Below are 16,884 nucleotides of genomic sequence, written 5' to 3'. Positions count from 1 at the left end.
CAAAATCCCAGAAAATTCCCAGAAAATTCCAAAAAATTCCCCAATTTTCCCCCAAAAATCCCAGAAAATTCCCCCAAAAAAAATCCCAAAAAATCCCCAAAATTTCCCCAAATTTTCCTAAAAATTCCCCAAAATTCCCCCAAATTTCCCCTGAAAATCCCAGAAAATTCCCCCAAAATCCCAGAAATTCCCCAAAAATTTTCCCCAAATTTCCCTAAAAATTCCCCAAAATTCCCCCTGAAAATCCCCAAAAAATCCCCAAATTCCCCGAAAATTCCCGAAAATTCCCTCAAATTTACCCCCAAAAATTCCCCAAATCCTCCCAAAAATTCCCAAAAAATTCCCCAAAAATTCCCCAAAATTTCCCCCAAAAATTCCAAAAAAACCCCCAAAAATCCCAAAAAAATTCCCAGAAAATTCTCCCAAATATTCACAGATAAATTCCCAAAAATCCCAAAAAATCCCCCCAATTTTCCCCCAAATATCTCAGAAAATTCCCCCAAAAAATCCCAAAAAATCCCCAAAAATTCACAAATTTCCCTAAAATTCCCCAAAATTTCCCCCAAAAAAATCCCCCAAAATTCTCCCAAATCCCCCCAAAATTCCCAGAAAAATTCCCAGAAAAATTCCCCAAAAATTCCCCAAAAATTCCCCAAAAATTTCCCCAAATTTCCCCCCAAAAATTCCCCAAAAATTCACAAATTTCCCAGAAAATTCCTCAAAAATTCCCAAAAAAATTCCCCAAAATTCCTCAAAATTTCCCCCAAAAAATTCACAAATTTCCCTAAAAATTCCCCAAAATTTCCCTAAAAATTCCCCAAAATTTCCCCCCAGAAAAGTCCCAAAAATCCTCCCAAAAAAATTCCCCAATTTTCCCAAAAATTCTCCCAAATTCCTCCCAAAATTTCCCCCCCAAAAAATCTAGAAAAATCCCAAAAAATCCCCCAAAATTTCCCCAAATTTCACCCCAAAAATTCCCCAAAAATCCCCAAAAATTTTCCCCCAGAAAATTTCCCAAAATCCCCCAAGATCCTCCCCCAAAAATTCCCCAATTTTCCCAAAAATTCCCCAAACTTCCCAAATTTACCCCCCAAAAATTCCCAAAAAAATCCCCAAAAATTCCCCAAAAATAAAAAAAATCCCAAAAAATCCCCAAAAATTTCCCCAAATTCCCCCCTAAAAATTCCCAAAAAAATTCCCCCAAAAATTCACAAATTTCCCAAAAAAATCCCAAAAATCCCCAAAAAAATCCCCAAAAATCCTCAAAATTTTCCCCAAATTTCCACCCTCAAAATTCCCCAAAATCCCCCCAAAATTCCCAAATTTCCCCCAAAATTCCCAAAATTCCCAAAATTCCCAAATTTCCCACCTTGGCTCCGGGTTCCGGTGGCTCCTCTGGGGCCCCTTTGGCCCCGCGGGCCCTGGGGGGGGGGAGGGGAGGAAATTTTAGGGCAAATTCCCCAAAATTGGGAAAATTTGGGCAAAATCCCCAATTTTGGGAATTTTTAGGGAATTTTTAGGGAATTTTTGGGGAATTTTTGGGGAATTTTTGGGAATTTTGGGGGGAACTCACGGAGGGAACTCACGGAGGGGCCGCGCTCGCCCCTGGGGCCGCCTTTGCCTGAGACACCCTGGGAACAAAAATGGGAATTTTTCAACATTTTGGGGAAAATTTGGGAGATTTTGGGCAAATTTGGGATTTTTGGGGGATTTTTAGGGGATTTTTGGGGGATTTATTTGGGATTTTTTGGGGATTTTTGGGGGATTTTGGTTTTGTTTTTTGGAGGATTTTGGGGGAATTTTTTGGGGATTTTTGGGGAATTTTTAGGGATTTTTTGGGGTGAATTTGGGGATTTTTGGGGCATTTTTAGGAACATTTTTGGGGGGAATTTGGGGATTTTTAGGGGATTTTGGGGTTTTTTTTGGAGGATTTGGGGAAATTTTTTTTGGGATTTTTGGGTGGAATTTTTTGGATTTTTGGGGGGGAATTTGGGGATTTTTGGGGCATTTTTAGGAACATTTTTGGGGGGAATTTGGGGATTTTTATGGGGATTTTTGGAGTTTTTCTGGAGGATTTTTGGGAGAATTTTTGGGGGATTTTTGGAGGTATTTTGGGATTTTTGGGGCATTTTTTTAGGAATATTTTTGGGGGAATTTGGGCATTTTTGGGGCATTTTTAGGGACATTTTTGGGGGGAATTTTGGGATTTTTGGGGCCTTTTTTGGGACATTTTTTGGGGGAATTTGGGCATCTTTGGGGCATTTTTAGGGACATTTTTTGGGGGGAATTTTGGGATTTTTGGGGCATTTTTAGGAATTTTTTTGGCGAGGAATTTTGGGGATTTTTTGGACGATTTTTGGGGGAATTTTTTTTGGATTTTGGGGGAATTTTTAGGGATTTTTTGGGGTGAATTTGGGGATTTTTGGGGCATTTTTAGGACCAATTTTGGGGGGAATTTTTAGGGAATTTTAGGGAATTTTTTAGGATATTTTTTGGGAATTTGGGGATTTTTAGGGGGATTTTTGGGGGGATTTTGGGGGGATTTTTTTGGGAATTTTCTGGGATATTTGGGGGGGAATTTGGGGATTTTGGGGGGATTATTTTTTAATTTTTGGGCGATTTTTTGGAATTTTTGGGGGGATTTTTCGGGATTTTAGGGGGATTTGGGTTTGGGTTTTTTTTTTGAGGATTTTTGGGGATTTTTAGGGGGAATTTTGGCGATTTTTGGGGCATTTTTAGGGACATTTTTGGGGGGAATTTGGGCATTTTTGGGGCATTTTTAGGGACATTTTTGGGGGGGAATTTTGGGATTTTTGGGGCATTTTTAGGAACATTTTTTGGGGTGAATTTGGGCATTTTTGGGGGCATTTTAGGACCATTTTTGGGGAATTTGGGATTTTTGGGGCATTTTTAGGACCATTTTTGGGGGAATTTTGGGATTTTTTGGACGATTTTTGGGGGAATTTTTGGGGGATTTTTGGGGAATTTTAGGGATTTTTTTGGGGTGAATTTGGGATTTTTGGGGCATTTTAGGACCAATTTTGGGGGGAATTTTTAGGGAATTTTAGGAATTTTTTAGGAATATTTTTTGGGAATTTGGGGATTTTTAGGGGGATTTTTGGGGGATTTTTGGGGGGATTTTTTGGACGATTTTTGGGGAATTTTTAGGGATTTTTTGGGGAGAATTTGTGGATTTTTGGGGCATTTTTAGGACCATTTTTGGGGGAGGAATTTGGGGATTTTTGGGGCGTTTTTAGGAACATTTTGGGGGAATTTGGGGATTTTTTGACGATTTTTGGGGAATTTTTTGGGATTTTTGGGGCATTTTTAGGAATATTTTTAGGGAGATTTTGGGGTTTTTTTGGACAATTTTTGGGGGATTTTTGGGGCATTTTTAGGACCATTTTTGGGGGGAATTTTGGGATTTTTGGGGCATTTTTAGGAACATTTTTGGGGGGAATTTGGGGATTTTTAGGGAATTTTTTAGGAACTTTTTTTTGGGAATTTGGGGATTTTTTGGGGGATTTTGGGGGTTTTTCAGGGGATTTTTTGGAGAATTTTTGGGAATTTTTTGGGAATTTTTAGGACCATTTTTGGGGTGAATTTTGGGATTTTTGGGGCATTTTTAGGACAATTTTTTTGGGAATTTGGGCATTTTTTTGTGGATTTTGGGGGAATTTTTGGGGGGATTTTTGGGTCATTTTTAGGACCATTTTTGGGTGAATTTGGGCATTTTTGGGGCATTTTTAGGACCATTTTTGGGGTGAATTTGGGCATTTTTGGGGCATTTTTAGGACCATTTTTTGGGGTGAATTTGGGCATTTTTGGGCCTCACCCGCGCTCCCTTCTCGCCGGCGCTTCCTGGGAATCCTGGAAATCCCTGAGAGCCCCTGGGGGAAACAAAGGGGAAAATTGGGGAGAAAAAAGGGAAAATTGGGAACCAAAATTCGGGAATTTGAGGGGAGAAATTGGAAATTGGGTGGATTTGGAGGGAATTTGGGGTAATTTGGGTGGATTTCATGGAAATTTGGGGGAATTTGGGGGGAATTTGGAAACTTTTATGGGAATTTGAAGAAATTTTGGGGAATTTGGGTGGATTTGGAGGGAATTTTGGAGGAATTTGGGTGGATTTTGTGGGGAATTTGGGGCATTTTGAGGGAATTTTGAGGAATTTTGTGAATTTTGGGTGGAATTTTTGGGGAATTTTGGGGCAATTTTGAGGAATTTGGGTGGATTTTGGGGGGGAATTTGGGACAATTTTGGGTGGAATTTTGGTGGAATTGGGACAATTTTGGTGGAATTTTGGGTGGAATTTGTCCATTTTCGGTGGAATTTTGAGATGATTTTGGGTGGAATTTTGAGGCGATTTTGGGTGGAATTTGGAGCAATTTTGGGTGGAATTTGGGCGATTTTGGGTGGAATTTTGAGGGAATTTTGGGTGGAATTTTGGGGCGATTTTGGTGGAATTTTGGGTGGAATTTTGGGTGGAATTTTGTGGGAATTTTGAGGCGATTTTGGGTGGAATTTTGAGGCAATTTTGGTGGAATTTGGGCCATTTTGGGTGGAATTTTGGGGCAATTTTGGGTGGAATTTTGAGGCAATTTTGGGTGGAATTTGGGCCATTTTGGGTGGAATTTGGGGCAATTTTGGGTGGAATTTGGGGCGATTTTGGGTGGAATTTTGAGGGGATTTTGGGTGAATTTTGAGATGATTTTGGGTGGAATTTTGGGTGGAATTTTGAGGGAATTTTGGGTTGGAATTTTGAGGGAATTTTTGGGTGAAATTGGGGCAATTTTGGGTGGACTTTTGAGATGATTTTGGGTGGAATTTTGAGGGAATTTTGGGTGGAATTTTGGGGCAATTTTGGGTGGAATTTTGGGGTGACTTTGGGTGGAATTTGGGCAATTTTGGGTGGAATTTTGAGGCAATTTTGGTTGGGATTTGGGGCAATTTTGGGTGGAATTTGGGCAATTTTGGGTGGAATTTTGTGGGAATTTTGTGGGAATTTTGAGGCGATTTTGGGTGGAATTTGGGCAATTTTGGGTGGAATTTTGTGGGAATTTTGTGGGAATTTTGAGGCGATTTTGGGTGGAATTTGGGCAATTTTGGGTGGAATTTTTGACGGCAATTTTGGGTGGAATTTTGGGGCAATTTTGGGTGGAATTTGGGTGGATTTGGAGGCGATTTTGGGTGGAATTTGGGCGATTTTGGGTTTCTCTCACCTTGGGCCCCTCTCGCCCCGGGTACCCCGGCAGCCCCGGCACCCCCAACTTCCCCTGGGGAAAAAAACCCAAAAAAATTCAGGAAAAATTCCCAAAAAATTGGGAAAAATTCCCAAATCCTCCCTTTCCCCCCAGAAATCCCCCTTTTTCACCCAAAATTTTAAAAAAATCCCCATTTCCCCCCCAAATTCCCATTTTCCCCCCAAAATTCCCATTTTTCCCCATTTTTCCCCATTTCCCACACCCAAAATTCCATTTTTTCCCCAGACTTTCCAGGTTTTTCCTTTCCCGCCCAAATCCCCAAATTTCCCTCAAAATCCCCCAAATCCTCAATTTTCACCCAATTTCCCCCTAAATATCCCAATTTTTCTTACATTTTTCCCAAAATTCCCCAAATATCCTGAAAATTCCCAATTTTTCTCTCAAAATCCCCGTTTTCCCCCAAATTTTCCATTTTCCCCCAAAATTCCCCACAAAATTCCCAAGTTTTTCCCTCAAAATCCCCATTTTTCCATAAATTTCACCTTTTTCCCCATAATCCCTGAAAATTCCGATTTTTTCCCCCCAAAATCCCCATTTTTCCCATTTTCCCCCTAAATTTCCCCTTTTCCCCTCCAATTCCCCCAAAATCCCTGAAAATTCCCAATTTTTTGCCCACTTCCCCCAAATTTCACCTTTTCCCCCAAAATTCCCCCAAAATCCCTAAAAATTCCCAAGTTTTTCCCTCAAAATCCCCATTTCCCCCATTTTCCCTAAATTTCACCTTTTCCCCCTCAAATTCCCCCCAAAACCTCTGAAAATTCCCTTTTTTTCCCATTTCCCCCAAATTTCACCTTTTCCCCTCAAATTCCCCCAAAATCCCTGAATTTTCCCAAGTTTTTCCCTCAAAATCCCCATTTTTCCTGTTTTCCCCCAATTTTCAACTTTTCCCCCAAAATTCCCCCCCAAAATCCCTGAAAATTCCCCATTTTTTCCCTCAAAATCCCCATTTTTCCCATTTCCCCTAAATTTCGCCTTTTTCCCCCTCAAAAACCCTGAAAATTCCCAATTTTTTATCTCAAAATCCCCATTTTCCCCCAAATTTCACCTTTTCCCCTCAAATTTCCCCAAAACCCCTGAAAATTCCCATTTTTTTCCCTCAAAATCCCCGTTTTCCCCTAAATTTCAACTTTTCCCCTCAAATCCCTGAAATTTCCCATTTTTTTCCCTCAAAATCCCCATTTTTCCCATTTTCCCCCAAATTTCACCTTTTCCCCTGAAATTCCCCCAAAATCCCTGAAAATTCCCAATTTTTTCCCTCAAAATCCCATTTTTCCCATTTTCCCCTAAATTTCGCCTTTTCCCCCAAAATCCCTGAAAATTCCCAAGTTTTTTCCCCCAAAATCCCCATTTTTCCCATTTTTCCCCTAAATTTCACCTTTTTTCCCCTCACATTTCCCCTCACATTTCCCCCCCAAAATCCCCTCACAAACTCCACATTTTCCTCCTTTTTTCCGCCCCAAAATCCCCATTTTTCCCCAGAATTTCCCCTCAGAGTGCCCCATTCCCGCCCCCAGTGCCCGTTTTTTGGTTTTTTCCCGAATTCCCGTTTTTTGCCCCATTTTCCCACCTTGTCCCCGCCGGTCCCGGCTGCCCGGGCTCCCCCGGGGCCCCTCCCGGCCCTTGGGGCCCTCGGGGCCGTCCCCGCCCCTGGCGCCGGCGGGGCCCGGCTCGCCCTGGGGGGAAAAACCGCGATTTTGGTAAAATTGGGGGAAAAACGGGGATTTTGGGGAAAATAATGGGGATTTTGGGGAAAATAATGGGGATTTTGGGGAAAATAATGGGGAAAATAATGGGGAAAAATGGGGGGAAAATGGGGAAAATAATGGGCGGGAAATGGGGAAAATGAGGAGCCGGCGGGGCCCGGCTCGCCCTGAGGGGAAAAAACGCGATTTTGGTAAAATTGAGGGGAAAAAACGGGGATTTTGGGGAAAATAATGGGGAAAATAATGGGGGAAAACGGGGAAAATAATGGGGAAAATAATGGGAGGGAAATGGGGAAAATAATGGGGGGAAATAATGGGGGGAAAATGAGGAGCCGGCAGGGCCCAGCTCGCCCTGAGGGGAAAAACCGCGATTTTGGTAAAATTGAGGGAAAAAATGGGGATTTTGGGGAAAATAATGGGGATTTTGGGGAAAAATGGGGGGAAAATAATGGGGAAAATAATGGGGAAAACGGGGAAAATAATGGGGAAAATAATGGGGGAAATGGGGAGCCGGCGGGGCCCGGCTCGCCCTGAGGGGAAAAACCGCGATTTTGGTAAAATTGAGGGAAAAAATGGGGATTTTGGGGAAAATAATGGGGATTTTGGGGAAAAATGGGGGGAAAATAATGGGGAAAATAATGGGGAAAACGGGGAAAATAATGGGGAAAATAATGGGGGGAAATGGGGAGCCGGCGGGGGCCCGCTCGCCCTGAGGGGAAAAATGGAGATTTTGGTAAAATTGGGGGAAAATAATGGGGATTTTGGGAAAATAATGGGAAAAATGGGGATTTTGGGAAAAATAATGGGGATTTTGAGGAAAAATGGGGGGGGAAAATGGGGGGAAAATGGGGAAAAATGGGGGAAATAATGGGGAAAATGGGGAAAATGGGGAGCCGGCGGGGCCTGGCTCGCCCTGAGGGGAAAAACGGAGATTTTGGGAAAAACGGCGAAAAATGGGGATTTTGGGGAAAATAATGGGGATTTTGAGGAAAAATGGGGGGGGAAATGGGGAAAAATGGGGAAATAATGGGGAAAAACGGGGAAAAATGGGGAAAATAATGGGGATTTTGCGGGAAAATAATGGGGAGCCGGCGGGGCCCGGCTCACCCTGAGGGGAAAAACCACGATTTTGGTAAAATTGAGGGAAAAAATGGGGATTTTGGGGAAAATAATGGGGATTTTTGGGAAAAATGGGGGGAAAATAATGGGGAAAAATAATGGGGGAAACGGGGAAATAATGGGGGGAAAATGGGGAAAAATGGGGGAAATAATGGGGAAAATGGGGGAAATGGGGAGCCGGCGGGGCCCGGCTCACCCTGAGGGGAAAAATGGAGATTTTGGTAAAATTGGGGGAAAATGGGGAAAAATGGGGATTTTGGGGAAAATAATGGGGATGATAAAAAATGGGGGGAAAATAATGGGGAAAAATGGGGGAAAACGGGGAAATAATGGGGGGAAAATGGGGAAAAATAATGGGGAAAAAAAATGGGGAGCCGGCGGGCCTGGCTCGCCCTGGGGGGAAAAAACCGAGATTTTGGTAAAATTGAGGGAAAAATGGGGATTTTGGGGGAAATAATGGGGATTTTGAGGAAAAATGGGGCGGGGAAATGGGGGGAAAATGGGGAAAAATGGGGGAAATAATGGGGAAAATGGGGAAAATGAGGAGCCGGTGGGGCCCGGCTCGCCCTGAGGGGGAAAAAACGGAGATTTTGGGAAAAACGGCAAAAAATGGGGATTTTGGGAAAATAATGGGGATTTTGAGGAAAACTGGGGGGGGGCAAAATGGGGGGAAAATGGGGAAAATAATGGGGGGAAAATGAGGAGCCGGCGGGGCCCAGCTCGCCCCTGAGGGAAAAACCGCGATTTTTGGGAAAAATTGGGGAAAAATGGGGATTTTGGGGAAAATAATGGGGATTTTGAGGAAAAATGGGGGGGGAAATGGGGGGAAAATGGGGAAAAATGGGGGAAATAATGGGGGAAAATGAGGAGCCGGCGGGGCCTGGCTCGCCCTGAGGGGGAAAAACCGCGATTTGGGAAAAAATGGCGAAAAATGGGGATTTTGGGAAAATAATGGGGATTTTGAGGAAAAATGGGGGGGGAACATGGGGGCAAAATGGGGAAAATAATGGGGAAAAATAATGGGGGGAAAATGAGGAGCCGGCGGGACCCGGCTCGCCCTGAGGGGAAAAACCGCGATTTTGGTAAAATTGAGGGAAAATGGGGATTTTGGGGAAAATAATGGGGGAAAAAACGGGGAAAATAATGGGGATTTTGGGGAAAATAATGGGGAAAAACGGGGAAAATAATGGGGAAAATAATGGGGAGCCGGCGGGGCCCGGCTCGCCCTGAGGGGAAAAACCGGGATTTTGGAAAAATTGGGGAAAAATGGGGATTTTGAGGAAAATAATGGGGATTTGGGGAAAAATGGGGGGGGAAAATGGGGGGAAAATGGGGAAAATAATGGGGAAAAAATGGGGAAAATGAGGAGCCGGTGGGGCCCGGCTCGCCCTGGGGGGAAAAACCGAGATTTTGGTAAAATTGGGGGAAAATGGGGAAAATGGGGATTTTGGGGAAAATAATGGGGAAAAAATGGGGAAAAATGGGGATTTTGGGAAAAATAATGGGGGAAAATGGGGGAAAACAAAGAGGGAAAAAAGGGGGGAAAATGGGGATTTTGGGGTGGAAATTGTGAAAATTCAGGAATTTTGGGAATGGGAAATGGGGAAATCCAGGAATTTTGGGGGTGGGAAGTGGGGAAAATGGGGAAAAATGGGAATAAATGGGGGAAAATGGGAATAAATGGGGAAGATTGGGAATTTGGGGATGGGAAAAGGGGAGAATGGGCAATTTTGGGGCAATTTTATGGAATTTTGGGATGGAAAATGGGAAAATTCAGGAATTTTGGGGGTGGAAATGGGGGAAATTGGGAATTTTGAGGGAAGTTTTGGGAAATGGGGGGAAATGGGGAATTTTGGGGGGGAAAATGGGAAAATGGGGATTTTGGGGATGGAAAATGGGAAAATTCAGGAATTTGGGGTGGGAAATGGGGGAAAATGGGGGAAAATGGGGGAATTTTGAGGAATGGGAAATGGGGGAAAGTTGGGAATTTGGGGATGGGAAATGGGAAAAATGAGGAATTTAGGGGTGGGAAATGGGGGAAATTCAGGAATTTTCGGATGGGAAATGGGGAAAATGGGGAATTTTGGGGATTTTGGGGCGATTTTGGGGGATTTTGGGGCATTTTGGGCTGGACTCACGCGATCGCCTTTGGCTCCCAGGTCCCCCTTGAAGCCCGGAGCTCCTTCCTCGCCCTGCCCGGAAAAACGGGGGAAATTCCAAATTTTGGGGTTTTTTGGGAATTTTTTTGGGCGTTTTTAGGGAATTTTGAAAGAAATTTTTGAGGTTTTGAAATTTTGGGGAAGAGGGAAAATTTGGGGGGTTTTTAAAATGAATTTTTGGGGATTTTTCGTTTAATTTTGGGGGAATTTTTTGCCAAATTGGAGAATTTGGAGGGGGGAATTTTGGAATTTTTGGGGGGAATTTTGGAGAAATTTTTGGGGGAATTTTGGGGGAAATTTTTTTGAATTTTGGGGAATTTGGGGGGGAAATTTTTGGGATTTTTTGCCGAATCTTTGGGGAGGTCTGGGGGAATTCGGGAGGGAAATTTTGGGCATTTTGGGAACTTTTGGGGAATTTTTGGGGAATTTTTTTTTAATTTTTGGAATTTGGGGGGAATTTTGCGAATTTGGGGATTTTTTTTGAAATTTTGGGTGAATTTTGGTTGAATTTTGGGGGGAATTTTTGGGGGGGATTTTTGGGAATTCTTGGGATTTTTGGGGAAATTTTGGGGGATTTTTTTGGGGAGTTTTGAGATTTTTTTGGCGAATTTTTGGTGCATTTTTAGTGAATTTTGGGGGAATTTTTGGTGAATCTTTTTTTAATTTTTTGTTGAATTTTGGGGATTTTTTACCAATTTTAATTTTTTTTTTTAATTTTGGGAGAATTTAAGAAATTTGGGGTCAATTTTTGGGATTTTGGGTTCCGGCCTCACCTTCTCGCCCTTGTGACCCTTCAGGCCCCGGATGCCGTCGATGCCCTGGGAAAAAATGGGGCAAAATCAGGAAAAATCGGGAAAAAATGGGAAAAAATCACAAAAAATTGGGAAAAAATTGGGGGAAATGGGGGAAAATCAGGAAAAATTGGGGAAAATCAGGGAAAGTGGGGAAACAACAGGAAAATTGGGGAAAAAACAGGAAAAAATTGGGGAAAAATCAGGAAAAATTGGGGAAAAAACAGGAAAATTGGGGAAAAAACAGGAAAATTGGGGAAATCAGGAAATCAGAAATTCAGGAAAATTGGGAGAAAGCAACAAAAATTTGGAACATGTGAGGAAAATCAGGAAAAATGGGGGAAAATTTGGGGAAATGGGGAAAATTGGGGAAAATTGGGGAAAAATCCGGGAAAATCAGGAAAATGGGGAAAAATTGAGAAAATCAGGGAAAAATGGGGGGAAATTGGGGAAAATTTGGAAAAATCAGAGGGAAATGGGGGGAATTGGGAAAATTGGGGGGGAAATTGGGGAAAATGGGGAAAAATGGGGAAAATCATCGAAAACTTGGGGAAAATCCAGAAAAATTTGGGAAAATTGGGAGAATCAGGGAAAATCAGGAAAATCCAGAAAAATTGGGAAAAAAATCACAGAAAATTGGGGGAAAATTGGGGAAAATCAGGAAAAATTGGGGAAAATCAGGGAAAGTAGGGAAAAACCAGGAAAATTGGGGAAAAAACCAGGAAAATTGGGGAAATCAGGAGAAATTCAGGAAAAATTGGGAGAAAACCAGTAAAAATTGGGAAAACGTGAGGAAAAAAGGGAAAAAATGGGGGAAAATTTGGGGAAAATGGGGAAAAATCTGGGAAAATCAGGAAAATGGGGAAAAATTGAGAAAATCAGGGAAAAATGGGGGGAAATTGGGGAAAATTTGGAAAAATCAGAGGGAAATGGGGGAATTGGGAAAATTGGGGGGGAAATTGGGAAAATGGGGAAAAATGGGGAAAATCATCGAAAACTTGGGGAAAATCCAGAAAAATTTGGGAAAATTGGGAGAATCAGGGAAAATCAGGAAAATCCAGAAAAATTGGGAAAAAAATCACAGAAAATTGGGGGAAAATTGGGGAAAATCAGGAAAAATTGGGGAAAATCAGGGAAAGTAGGGAAAAACCAGGAAAATTGGGGAAAAAACCAGGAAAAATTGGGGAAAAAACCAGGAAAATTGGGGAAATCAGGAGAAATTCAGGAAAAATTGGGAGAAAACCAGTAAAAATTGGGAAAACGTGAGGAAAAAAGGGAAAAAATGGGGGAAAATTTGGGGAAAATGGGGAAAAATCTGGGAAAATCAGGAAAATGGGGAAAAATTGAGAAAATCAGGGAAAAATGGGGGGAAATTGGGGAAAATTTGGAAAAATCAGAGGGAAATGGGGGGAATTGGGAAAATTGGGGGGAAATTGGGGGAAAATGGGGGAAAATTTAAAAATCAGGGATAAATCAGGGAAAATTGGGGGAAAATAGGGGGAAATGGGGAAAATCAGGGAAAAATTGGTGGAAATTGGAAAAAATGAGGGGAAAAATTGGGGAAAAATTGGGGAAAAATAGGGGGAAATTGGAAAAAACAGGAAATATCAGGAAAATTGGCTGAAAATCAGGGAAAAACAGGGAAATTGGGAAAATTGGGGAAAAAATGTGGGAAAATTGGAAAAAATAAGGGAAAGTGAGGGAAAATCAGGAAAAATTGGGGGAAATCAGGGATAAATCAGGAAAAATCGTGGGGAAAATGGGGGAAAATCAAGGAAAAATCAGGGGAAATTGGGGAAAATGAGGGGAAAATGAGGGAAAAATGAGGGAAAAATTGTGGGAAAATTGGGAAAAATCACAAAAAAAAGGGAAAAAATGTGGGGAAATGGGGGAAAATCAGGAAAAATTGGGGAAAATCAGGGAAAGTGGGAAAAACAGGAAAATTGGGAAAAAACCAGGAAAATTGGGGAAATCAGGTGAAAATCAGGAAAAATTGGGAGAAACCAACAAAAATTGGGAACATGTGAGGAAAATCAGGAAAAATGGGGGAAAATTTGGGGAAAATTGGGAAAATCAGGGAAAAATCAGCTGGGAAATCAGGGAAAAATTGGGAAAATTGGGGGAAATTGGAAAAATCAGGGAAATATCAGGAAAATTGGGAAATGGGGGAAAATGAGAGAAAAATCGGGGAAATTGGGAAAATCAGGGAAAAATGGGGGAAAATCAGGGAAAATCAGGGAAAATTGGGAAAAATCAGGGAAAAAATGGGCGGAAAATCAGGGAAACTTGGCTAAAAATTGGGGAAAAATGGCTAAAAATCAGGGGAAAATTGGGGAAAATCAGGGAAAATCAGGGGAAAATCAGGGAAAATCGGGAAAAAATCAGGGAAAAATTGGGAAAAATCAGGGAAACTTTGCTAAAAATTGGGGAAAATTGGCTAAAAATCAAGGGAAAATCAGGGAAAAATTGGTAAAAATCAGGGAAAAATCAGGGAAAAAATGGGGGAAAATCAGGGAAAAATTGGGAAAAATCAGGGAAAATTGGGGGAAAATGGGGGAAAATTGGGGAAAAATAGGGGGGAAAATGGGAAAAATCAGAGACAAATGGGGGAAAATCAGGAAAAAATGGGGGAAAATCAGGGAAACTTGGCTAAAAATCAGGAAAAATGGGTAAAAATCAGGAAAAATCGGGAAAAATTGGGGAAAAATAGGGAAAAATCAGGGACAAAATGGGGCAAATCAGGGAAAATTGGGAAAAATCAAGGAAACTTGGCTAAAAATTGGGGGAAAATGGCTAAAAATCTGGGGAAAATCAGGGAAAAATTGGGGAAAATTTGGGGAAAATTGGCTAAAAATCAAGGAAAAATCAGGAAAAAATCAGGGGAAAATCAGGGAAAAATTGGAAAAATCAGGGAAAAATCAGTAAAAATGGGGGGAAATTGGGGAAAATAGGGGGAAATGGGAAAAATCAGGGAAAAATGGGGAAAAATCGGGGAAAATTGGCTGAAAATTGGGGAAAATTGGCGAAAAATCAGGGAAAAATTGGAAAAAATCAGGAAAAATCAGGGGAAAATCAGGGAAGAATTGGCTAAAATGTGGGGAAAATTGGCTAAAAATCAGGGAAAAATCAGGAAAAAATGGGGGAAAATGGGAAAAATTGGGGAAAATTGGGAAAAATCAGGGGGAAATCAGGGAAAATCGGGGGAAAATCAGGGAAAATCGTGAAAAAGCAGGTAAAAATTGGGAAAAATCAGGGAAAAATCAAGGAAAAATCAGGGAAAAATCAGGGAAAAATTGGGAAAATGGGAAAATCAGAGAAAAATGGGGGAAAATCAGGGAAAAATCAAGGAAAAATTGGGAAAAATCAGGGAAAAATTGGGTAAAACTTGGGGAAATGGGGGAAAATTGGGAAAAAATCAAGGAAAAATCAGGGAAAAATCAGGGAAAATTGGGAAAAATCAGGGAAATATCAGGAAAATTGGCTGAAAATCAGGGAAAATTGGCTAAAAATTGGGGAAAATTGGGGAAAATCAGGAAAAAAATGTGGGAGAATCAGGAAAAATGGGGGAAATCAGGAAAAAATTGGGTAAAACTTGGGGAAATGGGAGGAAATGGGGAAAATCAGGGGAAAATTGGGAAAAATCGGGGGAAATTTTGAAAAATCAGGGAAATATGGGCTAAAAATTGGGGAAAATTGGCAAAAAATCAGGAAAAATCAGGAAAAATCGGGGAAAAATTGAGAAAAATCAGGGAAAATTGGGAGAATCAGGGAGAAATCAGGGAAAAATCAAGGAAAAATCAGGGAAAAATTGGGGAAAATGGGAAAAATCAGAGAAAAATGGGGGAAAATCAGGGGAAAATTGGCTAAAAATCAAGGAAAAATCAGGAAAAAATCGGGGAAAAATGGGGAAAAATCAGGGAAATATCAGGAAAATTGGGGAAAAATGGCTGAAAATTGGGGAAAATTGGCTAAAAATCAGGAAAAATCAGGGAAAAATCAGGGAAAAATTGGGAAAAATCAGGAAAAATGGGGAAAATCAGGAAAAATGGGGGAAAATCAGGAAAAATGGGGAAAATCAGGAAAATTTTGAAAAATCAGGGAAATATCAGGAAAATTGGCTAAAATCAGAGAAAATTGGGGGAAATTGGGGAAAAATCAGGGGAAAATCAGGAAAATTGGGAAAAATCAGGGAAAAATGGGGGAAAATCAGGGGAAAATTTGGCTAAAAATTGGGGAAAATTGGCTAAAATCAAAGAAAAATCAGGGAAAAATGGGGAAAAATTGGGGAAAATGAGAGAAAAATGGGGGAAATCAGGAAAAATTGGGGAAAATTGGCAAAAAATTGGGAGAAATTGGGGAAAATCAGGAAAAATCAGGGAAAAATCAGGAAAAATGGGGGAAAATCGGGAAAAATCAGGGGAAAATTGGGAAAAATCAGGGAAAATCAGGGAAAAATTGGGGAAAATGAGAGAAAAATGGGGGAAAATCAGGGAAAATCAGGAAAAATTGGGGAAAATTGGCAAAAAATCGGGAAAATTGGGGAAAATCGGGAAATATCAGGGAAAATTGGGAAAAATCAGGGAAAAATCGGGAAAAATCAGGGAAAAAATGGGCGGAAAAATCAGGGAAATATTGGCTAAAAATTGGGGAAAAATGGGAAAAAATCAATGGGAAAATCAGGGAAAAAATGGTAAAAATCAGGGAAAAACCAGGGAAAAATTGGGAAAATCAGGGAAAAATGGGGGAAAATCGGGGAAAATTGGCTGAAAATTGGGGAAAATTGGCTAAAAATCAGGAAAAATCAGGGAAAATTGGGAAAAATCGGGGAAAATCAGGGAAAAAATGGGGGAAAATCAGGGAAACTCAGCTAAAAATTGGGGAAAATTGGGAAAAAATCAGGGGAAAATCTGGAAAAATTGGAAAAATCAGGGAAAAATCAGTAAAAATGGGGGGAAATTGGGGAAAATAGGGGGAAAATTGGAAAAATCAGGGACAAAATGGGGGAAAATCGGGGGAAAATTGGGGAAAATCAGGAAAAGTTGGCTAAAAATTGGGGAAAAATAGGGGAAAATTGGGAAAAATGGGGAAAAATTGGGAAAATCGGGGATAAATCAGGGAAATTGGGGAAAAATTGGGAAAATGGGAAAAATCAGAGAAAAATGGGGGGAAAATCAGGGGAAAATTGGCTAAAAATCAAGGAAAAATCAGGGGAAAATCAGGGAAAATCGGGGGAAATTGGGAAAAATGGGGAAAACTTGGGGGAAATGTGGAAATGTTGAAGCCCCCCCAAATGAGGATTTTGGGGTCCCCCCCGTTCTCACCTTGAGGCCGCGGGGTCCGGGGTAACCCAGGGGGCCCTGGGGGCCGGGGGGGCCTGAGGGAAATGGAGAAATGGGGGGGGACCCCAAAAATGGGGAATGGATTTGGGGAAATTTGGGGATTTTGGGGATTTTGGGGGGGGTTAAAGGGGGGATTTGGGGATTTTGGGGAATTTGGGGGGCATTTTTGGGGGGTTTGGCGGGGGTTAAAGGGGGGATTTGGGGATTTTGGGGGAATTTTTGGGGGGGATTTTTGGGGGGATTTTTGGGGGGATTTGGGGGAGATTTGGGGATTTGGGGGATTTTGGGGAATTTTGGGGGGGTTTGGGATTTGGATTTGGGGGGGATTTTTGGGGGAATTTTGGGGGGATTTGGGGATTTGGGGGGGATTTGGGAGAGTTTGGGATTTGGGGATTGGGGATTTGGGGGATTTGGGGGATTGGGGGATTTGGGGGGAATTTGGGGGCAATTTGGGGAATTTTGGGGCTTTTTGGGGATTTTGGGGGGGTTAAAGGGGGGATTTGGGGATT

General features: G+C 41.7%; 1 protein-coding gene and 1 long non-coding RNA gene across 2 annotated transcripts in view; both read right to left on the bottom strand.

Moving 5' to 3' along the window:
* Positions 1-1,378: 1,378 nt before the first annotated feature.
* LOC139587188 (uncharacterized) lies at positions 1,379-4,331 on the bottom strand. Its single transcript, XR_011678281.1, has 3 exons — positions 3,836-4,331; positions 1,587-1,631; positions 1,379-1,421 (listed from the first exon to the last, which is right to left on the bottom strand). It is a non-coding gene; the product is annotated as an uncharacterized lncRNA (long non-coding RNA).
* Positions 4,332-6,399: 2,068 nt separating this feature from the next.
* The window catches only part of LOC139587190 (collagen alpha-1(XI) chain-like), a gene marked incomplete at its 5' end in the record, with an annotated part of 29,469 nt that continues 18,984 nt past the window's right edge, over positions 6,400-16,884 (bottom strand). The window contains 5 exons of the mRNA XM_071421179.1: positions 6,400-6,407; positions 6,832-6,937; positions 10,225-10,278; positions 11,019-11,063; positions 16,358-16,411. Of these exons, the coding sequence (XP_071277280.1) occupies positions 6,400-6,407; positions 6,832-6,937; positions 10,225-10,278; positions 11,019-11,063; positions 16,358-16,411 (267 nt within the window). The remainder of the gene's footprint in view (positions 6,408-6,831; positions 6,938-10,224; positions 10,279-11,018; positions 11,064-16,357; positions 16,412-16,884) is intronic.

Source organism: Agelaius tricolor, unplaced genomic scaffold, assembly GCF_023055355.1.
Source record: "Agelaius tricolor isolate 1412-34295 unplaced genomic scaffold, bAgeTri1.0.p SCAF_196, whole genome shotgun sequence".
Lineage (NCBI taxonomy): Eukaryota > Metazoa > Chordata > Aves > Passeriformes > Icteridae > Agelaius > Agelaius tricolor.
The sequence above is the reverse complement of the archived record's forward strand: the minus strand, read 5'-3'. Positions and strand labels throughout refer to the sequence as shown.